The following is a 16,653-nucleotide window of genomic DNA, read 5'->3' on the forward strand; positions in this document are numbered from 1 at the left end:
ATTCCTCGAGTACTTGCAATCGCTACGGCTGGTAGATTGCTCAGTTTCCCTCTTCCTTTAGTTTATGCGTCTCAGCGGGAGGGGGCCGTCTGTCGCCTTTTGCTTGTGTCGCTCTTTTTGCATGCGCTGCGCAACGGCGCCTCTTCGCTTGCTGGGGCACCCCGTCGTCTTGCTGTTGGAGCTGCTGTAGCAGATCCAGCAAGTCGGGGTCGCTTGAGGGTGCCGCCCTCTGAGCTAAGAAGACGCGAGATAGCAGCAACAGCAGCAACGACGCAAGCTGCGCCTGCAGTTTCTGCTGCAGACGGACCTGCCCCGGCTGTATGGTGTGACGAGCATCAGCCGCCGTGAGGGAGGTGCTTTCCTGCTGCTCCCGTTGCTGCTGCAGAAGGCGGAACAGCTGTTCATCATGCTGCTGCGCGAGGTCCCCCATTTCTCTGGAAAGCTGCAGCAGCACCTGCTGCACTGGCGCTGCATCCCTCGCCACGTGCCTGCAATAGCTCCAGATGGCCTCTGTAAGATGACGCATTGACGCCGCTGTTAAATATCCCACAGGAGGCGACCTAGGGACACTGCGTGGGTTCGCCGTTGTCCTAGTTCCGAGTTTCAGCAGCTGCTGAAAGTCGCTGTTGCTGCTAGACGGGCTCGGGCTGCCGCTGCTGCTTGGGCTGCAGCCGGAGGTGGAGGTACGACAAACCGCGCTGACAGAGAGGACCAGGCTTGCTGGTCCGCAGTAGACGGAGTACGGTGGCTTCGTTGCAGAAGCAAGCCGCAAAAGCAACGGCTGTAGCTCATCTTGTGGCGGCGGCTCGCAGGGAGGCGAGAAGCCGTGGGGAGGCCCAAGCAGCCCTACAGCCCTCCCAGCAAGGCCCTCACTCAGGCAAATCCCCAGCCCCAGATGCCTGTGCAGCTCCATGGCCTGCAGCAGGGCGGCAGCCAAGACACAAATAAACGGGAGGCACAGCAGTGTCCAAAGATGCACCAGATGCAAGCGCACCTCCAAAAACCACAGTAGAGTGAGCATCACCATAAATAGCAACAATACCAGGTGAAACGCAAATTGCATTGTTAACGGCCTACGCAGCTGAAAACGCAACAGTAGCGCTGATGCCGCAGCAGCCATGGCAGGAACAGCTGGGGCACCAGCTTCAGCAACTCGAGGGACAGCAGCAAAACAAGTATGTTTTGACATTAGTTTATAAAGCCGTTTACCTGCTTTATGTGATGGCTTGAAATATCGAACAAGCTGTGGGGCGCCTCACCAAACGTTCCAAGCTCTGCACTGCTGTTGTTAGTACTGCTGATGCTGCCGGTGGTGCTAAAATCCTTCAAACGGCGACGCAATACACCCGAAAAGACAGTTCCCCGAGAGGCTGCCAGCAGCCTCCCACTTGCCCTTGAAAAAATCAGATAGCCCCCGCAGCACCACACTTGCTGCAGTGGATCTGATGTTGCTGCTGTCAGCATTGCTGTAGTTGCTTCAGATCCACATGATGTGGCATTCCCTGTTCCTGCTGCTGACGTTTGTCCCTCTGTTGCTGCGGTTGCTCCCGATATGCGACCCCCTGATGCTGTTTCACCTGCTGTATTGTACAAAATATTAATTTCCTCTTCACGCAACCTCATAAAGGCCGCAAACAGTGCGTCAGGCATGCTAGAAGCAGCAATGCCACCAGAAGTATCCCCAAGCCTGAGCTGGCTCGCGGTGGCTGTGCGCGACGACGCGCTGCTGCTGTTGTTGCTGCTGTTGTTAATGCTGATGCTGCAAGCACTATTGGCTGCAGCAGTGGGCACCGCATCGCCATGCGATTGGGCCTCTCTGGAGCCATGAATTGATGGCTGTTGCTGCTGTTGTTCTCGCAGGGAAGCTGCAGGGAAGTCCCCTACGTAAGCTGCCGGCTTTTTAATTGGCTGCAGCGCAGCAGCTACACTCGACCCGCTCGCTGCCGCAAGAGAATTCTCTGCTGGTCCTTTCATTGTTAATGTCGCCTGCGCTCTCTCTGAAGACGCAGCACGCTGTGACGGTGCTGCGGTACTAGGCTGCAGTAACTCTTCTTCCGCGTCCCGCAACCAATAGGACTGAACAAAGCGTCGAAATGCGCTACTGCTGCTGCTTTTGTTGCTATTCCTGCTGCCTTTGCCACTGCTGCAGTGGTCTGCACCACAGATTGAGACCAGCGTCTCCAGTTCGTCCTCAGGCACAGCTTGCACTAGGCGCTTGAAGTTATTTACAGAATACGGAAGCCTCACATTCATTGCATTGGGGTGTCCGTAAAGCTGCAATGAAACCAACAGCACAAGCCGCAGCAGCACTGACACACTCAACAACAGAAGCACAAAAACAAAGGCCCGCAATGAAGGTCATGCGCGTAAGCAGCACCGTCAATATAAAGGCGATACAGCACGTGAAAAGTACATTCGCAGCAGCAGCAGCAGTAACAGCAGAAGAAGTGGAGGCCTTGCAGGCAAAAAGAGCGAGCAACACAAGCAGTTTACCAGCAGAAGCTAGAGCTGTAGCAGCCATGCGTCCTCAACGGCATTTGGAGCAGTAACATATGCAACAACAGCAGCAACACCTTTAGCTGCAAAGTGTCTACAGCCTACGAGATCAAAACAAAACGGGGTAAACTCTATGGGCTCCGGAACAGGAGGCCTTAACCGCAAGTACGGGCCCCTCACAACTTCGTTGGCAACCCAACCAAGCGAGAACTCATACACCACGCCGCTGCTACAAACAGCGAAGGCATCCACAGCGCTGCTGCCGTCCTGAGCTGCACATCGAAACCCTAGCGCTATATCCACTACGCAGCGACCCTCCAGGCAACCGCGCACCTGCAGCACAGACAGAAGCAGCGATTTTGCTCGCAGCAGCAGAAGTGATGGCAGCAGCTGCTCTGAAAGCATTAGCGATAGACGTGGAAGCAGAAGCTTCAAAAATCGAAGCTGCAACAAGTGAGACGAAGCAAACACAACACCAGGAGGTGCTGCAACAGTTGCAGCACCAAGACTTTCATGGATGCTGCAGCACCTAGATTCCCGTACAACGCTTATGGTCCATGCTACAGTGCTGAGTGCAGACCAAAGGTCTGATGGAGCTGCTGCAGCGTTGAGTAGAGACCAAAGGCCTCATGAAACAGCAGTATGAGTTCTTGCTCCATTACGGAAACCGTGCTAGCAATGCACGCAGCAGAGAAACACGCAGCAGTAAGAAGTCATGCAGCAGCACGAAGAGCAGCAACTGACCTGAGTAAGGGCGAGGCTAGACGCCCGCTGACTGGGACAAGGTGATGCTGAACGACGGAGACCCCACTGAAGTAGTTGTCCTCCCGCCAGGAGCAACAAACCTGAATCGGCTCCGGGGCCACATAGTACCTGCATCACCGCAGCAACAAGAAGACCCGACCTTTGTGTTCTCGGTTACAGCAGCAGTAGCTTTTCCAGTAATGGCTGTGCCAGCAGTAGCAGCACCCGTAGAGGCAGCTACTAGCGGTACGGCATGCTCATCAGCTAGAAGTCAGGTCACAGCGCAACGGAATTAATCAGGGCAGAGTGAGATGGCGCTTCGAAAACAACATAAGCAATAGTTGCAACTGCAGCCTTCAGACCTTTACTGGTTTGTCAGGAAGGGGACAAAAAAGCCGTGACTGTCGGCGACCCTTCACCACAAGACCGAACTTCGAGGGAAAAAGACGAGACCTAAAGACAGCTGCATGCCTTATTGAACTCCCTTCTGCTGCTGTCACAGCTGCTTGGGCAGCTGCTGCGGGCAATGAGGATACTTGCACTGCAGGGGAGGCTGATGCACTGGCTGCTCCTGTAGCTGCAGCAGCACAATCCGCCGCTAGCGACGGCGCCGCTGGGCTCAATGGAGCTGTGACTGCTCCAGAAGAGGCACTGTTGCACCGTACGGTCCTCACTAAAGCCTCCTCTTCTGGTAAAGAAACAAATACGCATGGGACGTTGTTTTCAGTGGCTGCAGTCGCATACACAATAGCAAGAGCAGTTACAACAAAAGCAAGTGAACAAAGACTAGCAGCAGATGCTGCATACACCAAAAAGGGACGAGGCCTCAAGCTACCTCATAAGTGCTCGCATTGCTACCAGCACACACCTACCTTTGCTCTGCTGCTGCAGCGGCAGACGGCCTAGCTCGCGTTGCAACGGGCAGTGCAGCTGCTGCAGTTGCTGGCCTGTCTTGCTGGCTTTGTTGCTGCTGCTGCTACTGCAGCAGCGGCTGCGATCCACAGCGCCGGTCCCATAGGCAGAAGCGAGGGTCCCAATATCGATGTGGCAGAAGCACCGACCTCCCCCAATCACGTCAGTATTCCAATGGAAATCCTCTTTCCCAATGTCCAGTGTGTTGCTGCCATTAACCTGCTGGTGCTGACGATGCTGCTGCATGGCCGTGAAGACGCGTGTGCAACAACACGCTGTGCTTGATCCCAGCCAAAGGCCGCCCATTCCGTCGAGGGCACCCAAAGAAAAGTACCCTGCGGGGTCCTGCAGGCTGCAGCAACAACTGCAACCTTGCTGCTGCAGCTCGTGCTGATGCGTCCCCTCTTCTTTCGTCAGCATCGCGCCATCTACATTCTGAGAATTCGTGGGACGGCATGACGTGGCTGTTGTTGCTGTGGATCCATTCAGAAAGGCCAGAGGGTCAGACGGAAGTGGTCCCGACGTGATAGACACTTGAGTAAACGGGCGATGCAGCGAGGCTGGCAACAAGTGCCAGCGACCCCCATATGCCTCCTGCCAAGGAAAAACCCTAAAGCGAAAACGACTGGCAGCAACAGAAAAAGGCCAATCAGCTCGAACGGGAGCAGAATGCTATCCGCACAGCAGAACTAACTCTCTCTTCAGAATAGTTTAAAGGGTGAAGCTCGCCAAACACGCTGGTAGGAGACCAGTCGTTTCCCGCCAAAATGTAGCTAGCCGGCTACCTATTAATTAATCGCTACTCTGGGGAGTGCACTGCTAGCTCAGAAGCACCTATGTTAGTAGGCCTACCGTTGGTGGTTGTACTTACTGAAAGGAGGGTTGGGCCCTCCGTCTTGCCACCTGTCTAATTAGCTATGCAGCTTGCTAGGTGGTCCGCTACCTGCTCACTGATGGCTGTGTGGCAGCTAGTTGATGTTCTAGCTGTAGGGGCAGGGGCTAGCTCACGGATCTACCAAGATGTAAATTTGGCCCGTGTCGCTGACAAGGGCAAAGTGACGAGGAGACCCACAGACCTGGCGAACCCCCAAGCATGGCTGCAGTCCAAATGGTAGCAGGCGCACCCCTAGCTGCATCAAGCATACCAGCAGAAGTGGCAGTAAGAGCAAGAGCCAATGTCAGTTTTAACAGACACGAACGAACGCACCAGAGACATAAGGCTTCTGATGACTAGCAACGGACTGCAAGAATTCCACAGAGCACCCTTCAGCATCCTGCCGCTCCCCAGCAGCAACACGGGCAGGAGAATCAACTAATGGAGCATCAGCGCACGGTGCAAAGCTAGGCACATAACAGTGGCCGCAACAGTAGCAACAGCTGTACCGAGTGAGGCGGCTGCTAATGCCACTGCCGATCCTGCCTGCACTACTGCCTTTGCTGGTGCGTTTTCAGGCTACCTTAAGAGAGTCTTTCATTGCCTGTGTAGTCTCCTTGGGTTTGTCCGATCTTTGTTTTAAAGCCTCGCGAGAGAAAAAGCCTCCCCATCCGTACATTTCCTGGGAAACAGTGAAATTGCGCACTAAACCTGTCGCTTCCGCCTCCTCCCGTGCTGCTGTCACTGTTAATTCTCCTGCTGCCAAATTGGCTGCTGCTACTGGCGCCAATGCTGCAGTTTGCTGCGGTTGATCCTCCACCACGTCAAGGAGGCCGCCCTTGTGGTCAGTAGTTTTCATGACAGGTCTAGGAGCGTCGCCCCTAGGAACGCCACTGTTCCTGCTTTTGTCATTCAAAGAATACGCAGGCTCTTCTCCTGCAGCCCCTGCGGTTCCTGGGCCAGGGGCCAGGAAACGCTTCATTTTCGTTGCCATTGTCACCACAACAGTTTAATGCTCCTGCCCGTTGCACCCCCGGTGCCGTGCTGTTGAAGGCTACCCCAGCTGCATATATGATTCAGCAATTTCCTGATGGTGATAGCCGCTGCGGCGGCCTGTCGCTGCAGCGCCTCTGATGGCAGCAGCAGCTTCCCAGCCTCACTCTTTGGAGTGGAGTGTCGCTGCTGGCAGAATGAGGTGGGCAAATCTCTCGTGTCTTGAGAAAGCAGTGCTGAGATCTATCGCTTGTTGGTACTGCCTGTTGTCTCAGCTGCTGGGGGAATAAGACCAGGCTCAGCAAGCCTCCCGAACGGATACCGGTAGGCGGCTGCACCAACGTACACGCTGCTCAGACGATCTGGAGGACTGAAGAAGTACAGTAATTTAATATGCCATAAATGTGGCGTAATAAAACTCTTTAACCGCATAGGGAGCTAGGAAAAGATTAACAGTGGATGGCTCTGCTGCTGCCGAAGCTGTCCCAGTGGCAGCCGCAGAAGCACCCCTAGGTGCTATTTAAAGCAAAACTCCATAATTACAACGAATTGTTCGCACTAAGAGGAGAAGAAGACATAGTGAATTTGTTGGAAGCGGTTACGGACGAGGCAACAGCCGCTGCTGTAGCTGCCGCTGCGGCGGTCGAACCCTGCATGCTTCGGGCGAGCTTTCGTAACGCCGTGTTCTCATTGCAGCAATACGAAGTGCATTTTTACACATTTAATTGAGTTAGTCTATAAAGGCATTATTTCGCAAACAGCTGCAACAGCAGAAGCAGCATCAGCAGCAGCTCATCCACTGCAAAGTGTAGCAGCAGCACTTCGAGTCGCATTCCCGCTGCCGTTGCTGCTGCTACTTTTACGCCTGAAAAAAAGCATGATGTAGGCAACTGCAGCAGGTGATACAGCGTTCCTGCTCAATATTGACGATGTCATCTGTATGCTAGCTTGAGCAGCCTAGCTAGCAAGCTACCTCGGCCGCCAGCCGCTAGCACCGTTCAGACGCCGGCAAGTTGTGCCATTCGTCGGGATTTATATTAACGGAATGTCCCACGAGCAGCAGAGGCTGCAAAGGCCAAGGGCCGGCCCAGGACCTCGCAGCAGCAGGAGCAACACTGGCAGCAACAAGTGCACAAACAACAGCAAGAGCAGCAACAGAAGAGCACCCGCTGGCTTGGCTGCACTGTCACGTGCGAATGGGGATGGTGCCGTTTCTGGTGCTTTGGGGTCGACGCCCTCGTTGAAATTACCGCATGCACCAAGACGCATAGCAGCAACGGCGACCCCCAAAGCCACAGCAAGGGCAACAGCAGCTGCAGGAACCGCCAAAGAAAGACCCTCATCCTCCAAAGCGGCAGGTGTAGGGGGATCAACCATGGGGGCATCGAAAAAAGAAAGAGTGGGGTGCTATTCGCGTCTCTCCGCCGGTGGCGTGGGAAGCCACCCAAGTTCGAAGCCCTTGTCTCAGCTGCATCGTGCGTCGGCCGAAGGAATAGCCGTAGGAGCCTCAAGGGCAGCAACAAAGGCAGCAGCAAGAGTTGCTACAGGAACCTTCACGGGAAAGCCTTCATCAGCCAAGCCAGCAGGTGCAAGAGAAAAATTCGCCGGGGCATTGGAAAAAGAAAGCGTAGGGTGTCATTCGTGTCTCCCCTCTGGTGGCCCGAAGGGTCGCGTCCTTCTTGAGGCGCAGCGACAGCAGCGGCAGAAGGTGCCACTAGATTCTCTTGCATGTAAGGAGGACTGTTGTGGCATCTGCGGTGCTCCAGTTTGTCGGGGTCAGTCCTTCGCCGCTGTTTCTCTGCCGCTGAGCCCCCGGTCCAATGAACGTTACAGGCAGCTGCAGCTGCGGCAGCACCGGCTTCTATCACAGACACCTGCATCAACGAGGACAGAGTCAACCACAGCAACAACAAAGGCGAGAACACGAACAGCTCCGGGTGCTATTGCTGAGGACCACGCAGCCATTGTGCGTTGTCACATCTCCTGCATGCGCTGCAATGCTTGCGGACTTCCCATTGCTGCTGCTTCTGGAAGGCTTCTTTACGACCATACAGCAGCACGTATGGCGATTGCGGCGGGCGCCCCTTGGAATAAGGCCATCGCCTCTGGGATATATCACGCTGCATGCAAAGAACGGAGGTGTACTGTGTGTGGAGATGTGGTACAACCCTCTGAGCAGTACGTCACGTTAACAAAGCCTGAGGCGAAAACTATAACATCAATGAATAGGCAAACGACACCACAAACAACACTGAAGGGACAAGAAGCAGGAGCAGCTAAGGGCAATGAACAAGACAGAATTCAGCACGCACGGTGTACAAGCTGCAGCACCTGTGGGCAAACGCTGGAGGGCGGCGTTTTCGTCATAGATGGATCGGGAGGGGTACAACACAGCAGCTGCTTTTGTTGCTGTTGCTGTCTCAAACCCCTTGTGGGGCGCTTTGAATCGCATGCATTCTTCTCGTCTACGCAGCTGCTGCGGCAACAGCCCCTGGTGACGGCGTTGCAGGTTGATGCTGCTGCCGCTGCTGCTGCGGAGCCCCACGTTGGTTCCACCGCAGCTCATGGAGGCTGCTGCTGTTTGGACTGTAGCAAGAGATACCCCAAGTGTCTCTGTTGTGACCGAAGAGCTGCGGTGTATGTACACCCTGATGGGGAGCGAAAAACTCTTCCCAGAGTTCTCAATCCAGCAGGGGAAGCGGTGATGCGCAAATTTCGTTTGCCTTATACGTCATGCAGGCGACCGGCAACAGCTACAACTGCTGCTGCTGATACCACTGCTGCAGCTGCGGTCTTGTGTGGTCGCTGCGCCTGCTTGCCGGCCGCCGATACTGATGAAACCGCAGCTGCAGCGGTACGACGCGCCTTGTTGGCCCTTGAGGAGGACGGAATTCGTTTTTCAAGCTCAATGAGGCGGTTACAGCAGCAGCTGCTTGATTTCGATAAGATGCGCAACGAGGAACAACATGAACGGCGGGCCGAAAAAAATATAGGGGCGAAGAGACCGGATCCTAGTGCCATCTCTGCAACTCCCGCTGCAGTGGCAAGACAGCCAAGAGTTACTTATCTGTCTGACCTTCCACTCCCAGTGATTCTCGAAGATTTTGGGTTGTTAACTGGCGCTAGGGCTCGCTTCAGTCCTGTTGTTGGCCGCGGGGCGTCGCCTGGTGGCAATGGCAGCTCTCACCTTTTTGGCAGCTGCGAAGTGCTTCAGCTAAAGGTTCGCCCTGCTCCTCTTTCTCTGGTTTTGCTTGCCGCAGAAGTCACAGGGGCTGCGTCGCTTCCTTCTCTGCATCAGCAGCAGCAACTACAGTTGCTGCAGCGGCGGCAGCATTCACTGCAGGTGAAGCCTCGGCAACAGCAGCAGGAGCGCGTGTGGGGCCCTCTTCGTGAGGCTCGACGTTTGAGCAAAATGCTGAGCTCTATTAATTTCGGCAGCACTAGGCGACTAGACAGCAAAGAGCAGAGACAACAGCAGGAGCAGGTGCATCACTTCCTTCAGCTCCGTTTTGCTAAATGCATTCGTCTCGTCAGAGGTCTCCCGGCTCTTCTTTTGCAGCAGCATGGGGCACACGAGCTGCTGCATGCTTTTATCGCTATAAATCAGTTTATTCCTGGTTCCAAACAAATCGAGGAGGGCTGGTGCAACGTCGCAGCAGCGAGGGCTTTGGCTGCAGCCCTTAAAAGCCTTAACAGTGGCAGCAGCAGAAGCAGAAACAACAGTAGTAACAACTCGGCCAACAGCAGCAAGGCGACGACCAGGCTTTGCACTAGCAGCAGCACAATGCAGCAAGAACAGCAGCTTGGGGAGGAGCTGCTGCGATATCAGCTGTGGAAGCTTGCGGTCTCTCCAGACGAAATTTACGGAGTGGGCTATCGCCACTGTTTGCGGCAAATGTTGGGGGAGGGTTCTCTTGGCCGTAGCCTTTCAGGACTCCCCCGGTGTACCAGTATTCTTACCTAGCTTCCACATGCTGCTACTGCTGCGACTGCTACTGAGACTGCGGAAGTGTTGCCTGGAGGGTACGGTGCGTATTAGCTTCGTTCTGGTTTTCCTGTGCAGCTGCTCTGGTGCAAGATAACATTATTGCCCAATGTACTTGGAAGCAGTAAATTCATCAGCTGGAAGTCGTTGTGACTGCAGTAGCAGCACTGGGAACAGCAACGGTTGCGGCTGTAATTGGTGTTGCATTTATGGTGGGGTCTTCAGGTCATCTATTTGCATTGAGGCACAAGATCCTTAGCCGCATGTTACCTGACATATTTTTGTGTGAATGCAGCCGCAGGATGGGCAGCTAGACGGACTTAGGGTAACTCCGGCTTCTTTGCAGCGTTTGTTTAGTATATCCAGGTGTTTCCTAAGCTGGCTGATGGGGCGCATAGCAGCCCATGAGCAAGCATAGGAAACGAAGGAATCTTATGCATTCAAACGTAAGCAGGTGCAGGCATGATGAGCAGCAGCCTAAACGTGGGAAGCGGCTAAACTTAAAAACAAAGGAAAACGTATGATTTAGGGTTTCAGCTGTAGAACTGCACAGCAGATCTACATTTGCTCGAAGCGACGGCAGGCACAGTGTCAGGGTCTTTTATCGCTTTGTGGCTGCCCTTTTCACGAGGTAGGTTATTTCAGTGTATGCTTCCCTGCAACAAACCACTGCAAAGCCTGCAAGACCGGGGCAAAAGTCGTCCACGCCACTCGTACGGTGGCAGCTTGCGGTTACTCTTCTGCCAAGGCACAGTCAGTTGGGATTGGTTGTGGAAAGCAACGCTGCATGGAGTCGCTTTAAGCTGGCCTAATTTTATCTCTACTAGTTTTGGGAATCAGCCGTCTGGGCAATTAAGCGAAAATTAGTCGATGGACAAGGCCTGTTAAGCTTCTCTTCCTCAATTCATAGATGAACTAATCATCTCGGCATCGTGCAATGAAGCGGATATTGGGGTCAGTGGCCTGCCCCAGTAGTATGCCCCCCAAAATGAAGACGAAAACCCTGAACAATATTTCCAGTCGGACAACAGTAAACAGTGTCAAGCTCCCAGATGACGTGTCGTATTCGTACTTCCCGGGAGGAGTAATGGCCCACTGCATGGAAGTGTTGCTCTCCTGAGCTATCCTTTCCAAATCTTTTCCCCAAGTTCAATTTTCCTACCGTTGGGCAGGTTGGCCAAAATAATCAATACTGCTTTGGGCACGAGGCCTTGGGTGACCAAGAAGAGCATCGCAGTTAGTTGCGCGGGGAATGACAGCCTATTGCGTGGCAATGTTACTCTCATTTAGTGTTTTAGGGAGCGACAGCCTACTGTATAGCAGTTACCGTCTCCCAAGGGAGTCGTTCCAAATCTGTACTGGACAAACCTGTAGGAGCATAGGCTCTCTTCCGGCCTTCCGTTGGGAAGTGACTACTTCTGAAAGGCAGTGCTTGCCGATATACAGAAATGAAATGTCCTTTGATATCCGGCGGCTACTGTTTGACGGGAATGCAAAGACGGTTTCGCGGCCTATCCTTATTTTCTAAGAGTAACGTATTCTCACCGCATAAAATTGTCAATTCCCGGGGCCAGCATTTGCGCACTTGCCCCCTTGTGGCCTCCTAATCTACCATCCTTCCGAGGTCAGTTTGCTTGTCGTTCGGTGGGCTGGCTTTTGCGCGACTGGATGAATATCCCAGAAAAGTATTTCAATAAGTGTCACATTCCATAGAAGCCGAAATCGGTCGGTTACGATATTACCGGGGGCAGACGATCACTCTCCTGATAAGGCAAGGCGACAGGGTCGACCGCAGTAGTGTGCCCCGAAATCTTGGCTCGGCAGCCATTTCTTCTTGAGAATAAATGAAATCTAGCACATAATGTCTGTTGCACTGGTGAACTCTTCTTGAACTCGAACATCGTCGTTGTACTCCGGCCAAGAAGAGCACCTTCAAGTGACCCCCGGAAGCCCACCACATGGCTCTGGCTGTATTTGATTCGATGAGCCCTTCTTTGCAGCGTTCATCCGGAATCCTTAGGTCCGGCCATTCATTTTTTAACCCCTTTATACTCTTTTTTATATTGTTTTTTTTTTACATATGCTGTGGAGATATCGACGAAAAGTCATAGGGCCAGAGGGACGCACAGTAACTCGGCGTTGCACCTGAATCGCGACTCAACCCTGTGGGATTATCTCTGCATCAATTTGTGCGCTTCTTTTACCTTTTTATCGGATCTTGTACTTCGCCTTTCATTCCCAATCTATTGTCGACTCGGCGCTTGCTGCTGCTGCCTCAACCCACTGTCTCCATCCAGCGACGCTTTGCCGCGCAGCTCCAGCTCGTGTTATACTGAAGCTTGTTACTGCTACCAACTTTGCTTTTTCGCATTCCACAACAATCAGTATTAAAGTCTGTGGAAGACCCGTGGGCTCCTCTCTTGCATCTTTTTTTCTGTTAGTTAACAATGCCGCGGCGCTCCGGTGTCCCCGCTCAAATGCTGCCTGAGGAAGCAGGCGTTTGGCTGACCTCACAGTTGCTGCCGGCTGAGATAGCTCGCCTACGACTGCTCTTCAATGAATTTGACCGAGACAAAGACGGGCGACTTGATGCCCGCGACATAGCCAGAGAAATGCGTCAAGATGGCATAGTGCTGCCCCTTGCGCAACTTCAGGAATGTGTGTGGTGAGGTACCGACAGTTCTCTTCTGTCCAAGCAGGAGCAATACCAACGGCGTTTCTGGAATGACCAATATCAACGGCCGCTGCGCCTGCATTAGCAGCAGCTGTTTCAGTAGCTCTTGTAACGCTTCCCCAAGGGACATAATAGCAATGGCAGCTGCAGCAGTAGTACAGGTAGAATCTATTCAACCACCAGCCGTAGAGACTATGGTAGACTGTGAGATCAATTCCTCCTCTCTCAAAACAATCAAGTTAGGGCAAGATCAACTAAACACAACGCAGCATGCCAGACCCCTAATCCATGGGGTAGCTGGCAGCTTTCGAAATTAGTTCTAAAGACATTCGGACAGCTGCCATTTTATTGTCATTTCAGCAACTGCTGCTGCCGTTGCCGCAGCGCCCGGTGTAGACGCTGATATAGGTGCTGCGTTGTGTGTTAGCGTTACTAATGCTGCCGGTTCTGCTGCAGCACTTGAGGGCGCTGCAGTCGGCCATACTATTGCTGCGGTGAACGCAGCTGCCTTTTGCTCTCAAACTCGTGTTTCAATAACCACCGCTGAGTCGTTCTTGTACTGCAGCTGGTTTTGCACCAGTTGCACTAGTCAGTGTTAGTCTGTGCCTTCAGGGAGGCGGACTCTGACGGGGATGGCAATCTAGATCTTCTGGACTTTTTGTGTCTATACGCCCGAGGGAAGAGAATGGGTTTGGCTCGCGAGGCGCAGTTGCTGCAGCATTACGTCTTATATCGCCTCATGGTTCCTCCTGGCTCGCACAGGGGATTTATTCGCTACGATGATGCCTTGATGTATCTTTGCCAGGTCAAAGTAGAACTAATATCTGCATGAGTTTCATTGGACAATGATGTATTCGAAGAAACATGCATGCCTGTGTGTATGTGCAGAGTGTATTAGGAGGCTGGCAAAGTTGTTTTTATCAAGGTGTCACTGATATTTGTTGCGTCTAAGTGCTTCTAGACAGATTGTTGAGTTCACATTCTTGGGCTGTATAGGGCTAATGTATCTTTGTCAGGTTATGGACAGAGAAGCCGCCCTTACGAACCTCAAAAATATGTTTGGCACCAAAGAAGCTAATTGTACGCTAGGATAGAACAACTCATGCCCTGCAGCAAGACACAAAACTATATCTAGCGGCAGATGCAGGAAAAGCCTAGAGACGCACATGAAGACAGATACAGAAAAAGACCCGTTGAGACAAGGACAGTGATAGTTAAGGACAGACACCGCCAGTCTGAACACACAGCTGTTCGTGACAGCTCGAATACAGGCAAGCGCCTAGGAGTGAACTGAGCCTCGCATGCGATTAAGTCATGCAAGAATCTGGTTTGGTTGTATGAACAGCTCTCAAGGCAGCAGCTTGGATGAGGGTCTTGGGGTCTGCGTTATGGGCGGAGGCGTCGCCGTTGGTCGATGCCACAAAGCATCATAAGCAAGAGCAACGGCGCATGCAGAGGCCATTCAGGCCAGACTACCAGCCTCAAGCGGTTGTAGATGCGCAGCTAGACACACAAAAGCTTGTAAGCAGCCACCAACACGCAGCAGCAACGGTAGCAGCGTCAGTGGCGGCAGCAGCACCAGTAGTAACAGCACTACCACCAGTAGTAGTAGCACTACAGGCAGCAGAAGCAATATTAAAAGCCCTTGTAGGATTAGCAACAACGAAATCAGCAGTACCGTGCTCAACGTTCCTAACTGGAATGGCCGTGGATGGTCGGACCATCAAATGACTCCCAGAACCAAAGCAGCGGCAGCACAAGCTTCCCTGGCAGAGTACAACATGATACAGACAAAATCAAATGAAGAAAAACACACAGGCAGCAACAGCAAATGATAGAGAAAGAGATAAGTTGAAAGGCAGGCAAGGGAACAAAAAGGAACGGTCAAAGAGGCACACGCAGCGGTAAAACGAAAGGGAGCTGCAGATGCAAAATCAACAGAAATTGAGCTTACACAGACAGCATTTTGCACAGCAATGACGCAGGCAGTGAAATGCAGGTGCCGATGAGACAGCAGGTATTCAACATGGCATAGGCTCCAACTGCGTTGCTTCTTCCTTCTGCTGTTGCATTCTTGCTGCACTACCGCTGCCATTGCTGCTTCTGTCGTCAACGATACAGGAGACTGCTGGAGTAAAAGCGTCGGCAAGCCGATACGGTGTGCCCAGAGCTCAACTGTGGCAGCTTACTCTGCGTTTGTTGCTTGCTCTCTTTGGTGCTTTTTTTCCTTCAGCAAGAAGAATACAGAGCAGCAAAAGCATCGTTGTGTTTGCCAGCCAATGATGGGGTTTCTCTGAAGGTTTCTGAGGGCCCACGCAGTTCCGTGATCTTCAACACCTTCAGCAAAACGCACGCAAAAGCACTCCCAAAAAGCATGTGCGGGGTCTCAAATGCACGAAGTAGCAGAGGGAGTAGTTCGCGTCGCAGTGAGACGCCATTTACTTGAAGGCCATGAGCTGTCTTTGCTGCATCGACGATGCTGCAGCAGCAGCTGTATCTCGGCCAGAGGCATCATCTGCATCAGTATTCGCAGCAGTATCTAAAGCTGCTGCTGCAGCGGTTGCTGATGAATTGCTATGCTCGAGGGAGCCAAAGCCGCAGCAGCAGCTGGTGCTCGTGTAGCTATCCTTTTTGTTTGCGCTCGTGCATTGCTGCACTTAAATAGTTTAGTAAGAAACTGAACTGTATGCAGTGATCCTCTTCAAGGTAAAAAACGAGGATTTCGCATCGTGGTCAAGGCGTCTCTTGATAAAACAGCAAATATTCGACTGTAGAAATATCGTTTTTGGCGTGCCACTCTGAATAACTAGGTCTTTCCGCATCCTATCTTTTCAACGATATGCTAGGGAAGCAAATCCTCAAGGCCAGGAGCCACTGAAGTCCAGATGAGGAGAGTTGTTGTGTTACACTAAGTAACTCAATTGGTATTTAATGCGTTTCTACACCATAGTGCCAAAACCAGCTTGATGGAGCTCGCCAAGGCGTATAAGTCTAGTTCTTCCAAGGGCGTGCTGAGCGCGTGAGGTTGCGTGCTACTCTAGCGGCTGCAGCTTGGTGAGCATGGTCTACCATCGTGTAGACTGCTCTATAGTACGTCGTCATGTTGCGATCCGCCAGGGAAGCTTGTGTTGCCACCGCTCAGGCTCGTGGAGTCATTTGACTGCCCGACCATCCATGGTTATTCAGATCTTTGCATGCAATGAGATAGGGCCAAACGACTCGGTTTCTTAACGAGGTTCAGTTTGCTCTCCGTCGCTTGGCATTGAGCTGTCGTGAGCAGAGGCATTTCGTTCTGGTGCTGCGTGTGCCTTTTTCTCCCTAGCTGTATCTGTCTTCATTTTAAGGAATCTGATTCTGTGTCCGGTGGGACGCGTTTTTTTGAGGGCAAGGCTACTATTTACTGATGCTCCTCTTCACGCTCTCGGATGCTACCTGTGCTGAACCTTAGTTTTGTTTCGCTGGCCTTGAGTCCGCCTCTGCACTCAAGCATCGCGTTCGAATGAGGCAGGGTAAAATTTTAAACTTGATTTATTCAACATGCTGCAGCAGCTCCACGAACCACTGTTCATGCGCTTGCTCCCCGCGGCACTTTTTCATGATGCGTCTTCTTCGATTTAGTCGCTAAATTCGTAGTAGAAACATTTACAAAAATCGTTGTCAGGCACTCTGATTATGTCAAAGCATTGACTGTGAATTACACAGTGCAGTTTAGTGCCCGTACGAAAACGGTATCGAAAACGGTAGATCCGCTTCGGAGATACCAACGGCAGCCGGATACCACGCTTCGAGTACAGCCGCGGGAATCCAATTTTCTTTTGGGAATGCAATCTCCCTCCCGTATTGCCCAGTTGCCTCAGACCACTATTTCGAGAAGTCAAGTGCCTCGGCACATCATACCGGCGCATGTCATACGTATTCTGGCTTGGGGCTGCATAGCGCACCCCAGGCTGTGGGGGCTGCCACAACACAGGTTGG

General features: G+C 52.6%; 3 protein-coding genes across 3 annotated transcripts; 2 read left to right on the forward strand and 1 right to left on the reverse strand.

Annotated features, from left to right (window-relative positions):
• Positions 1-40: 40 nt before the first annotated feature.
• Positions 41-6,020, reverse strand: ENH_00050870 (hypothetical protein, conserved; the record flags this gene model as incomplete). The annotated part of the gene is made up of 8 exons (XM_013585247.1): positions 41-916; positions 1,210-2,274; positions 2,602-2,829; positions 3,241-3,369; positions 3,603-3,970; positions 4,113-4,762; positions 5,161-5,282; positions 5,610-6,020. The coding sequence occupies 8 exons, from the start codon at positions 6,018-6,020 to the stop codon at positions 41-43; spliced, it is 3,849 nt and encodes a 1,282-aa protein (XP_013440701.1).
• Positions 6,021-7,064: 1,044 nt separating this feature from the next.
• ENH_00050880 (hypothetical protein, conserved) lies at positions 7,065-9,983 on the forward strand (the record flags this gene model as incomplete). Its single annotated transcript, XM_013585248.1, has 1 exon — positions 7,065-9,983. One exon carries the CDS (start codon positions 7,065-7,067, stop codon positions 9,981-9,983), a length of 2,919 nt encoding a protein of 972 aa, XP_013440702.1.
• Positions 9,984-12,451: 2,468 nt separating this feature from the next.
• Positions 12,452-12,673, forward strand: ENH_00050890 (EF-hand domain-containing protein, putative; the record flags this gene model as incomplete). Its single annotated transcript, XM_013585249.1, has 1 exon — positions 12,452-12,673. One exon carries the CDS (start codon positions 12,452-12,454, stop codon positions 12,671-12,673), a length of 222 nt encoding a protein of 73 aa, XP_013440703.1.
• Positions 12,674-16,653: the final 3,980 nt, after the last annotated feature.

The sequence above is a fragment of the Eimeria necatrix genome, genomic scaffold, assembly GCF_000499385.1.
Source record: "Eimeria necatrix Houghton genomic scaffold, Enh_scaff3, whole genome shotgun sequence".
NCBI classification, from domain to species: domain Eukaryota; phylum Apicomplexa; class Conoidasida; order Eucoccidiorida; family Eimeriidae; genus Eimeria; species Eimeria necatrix.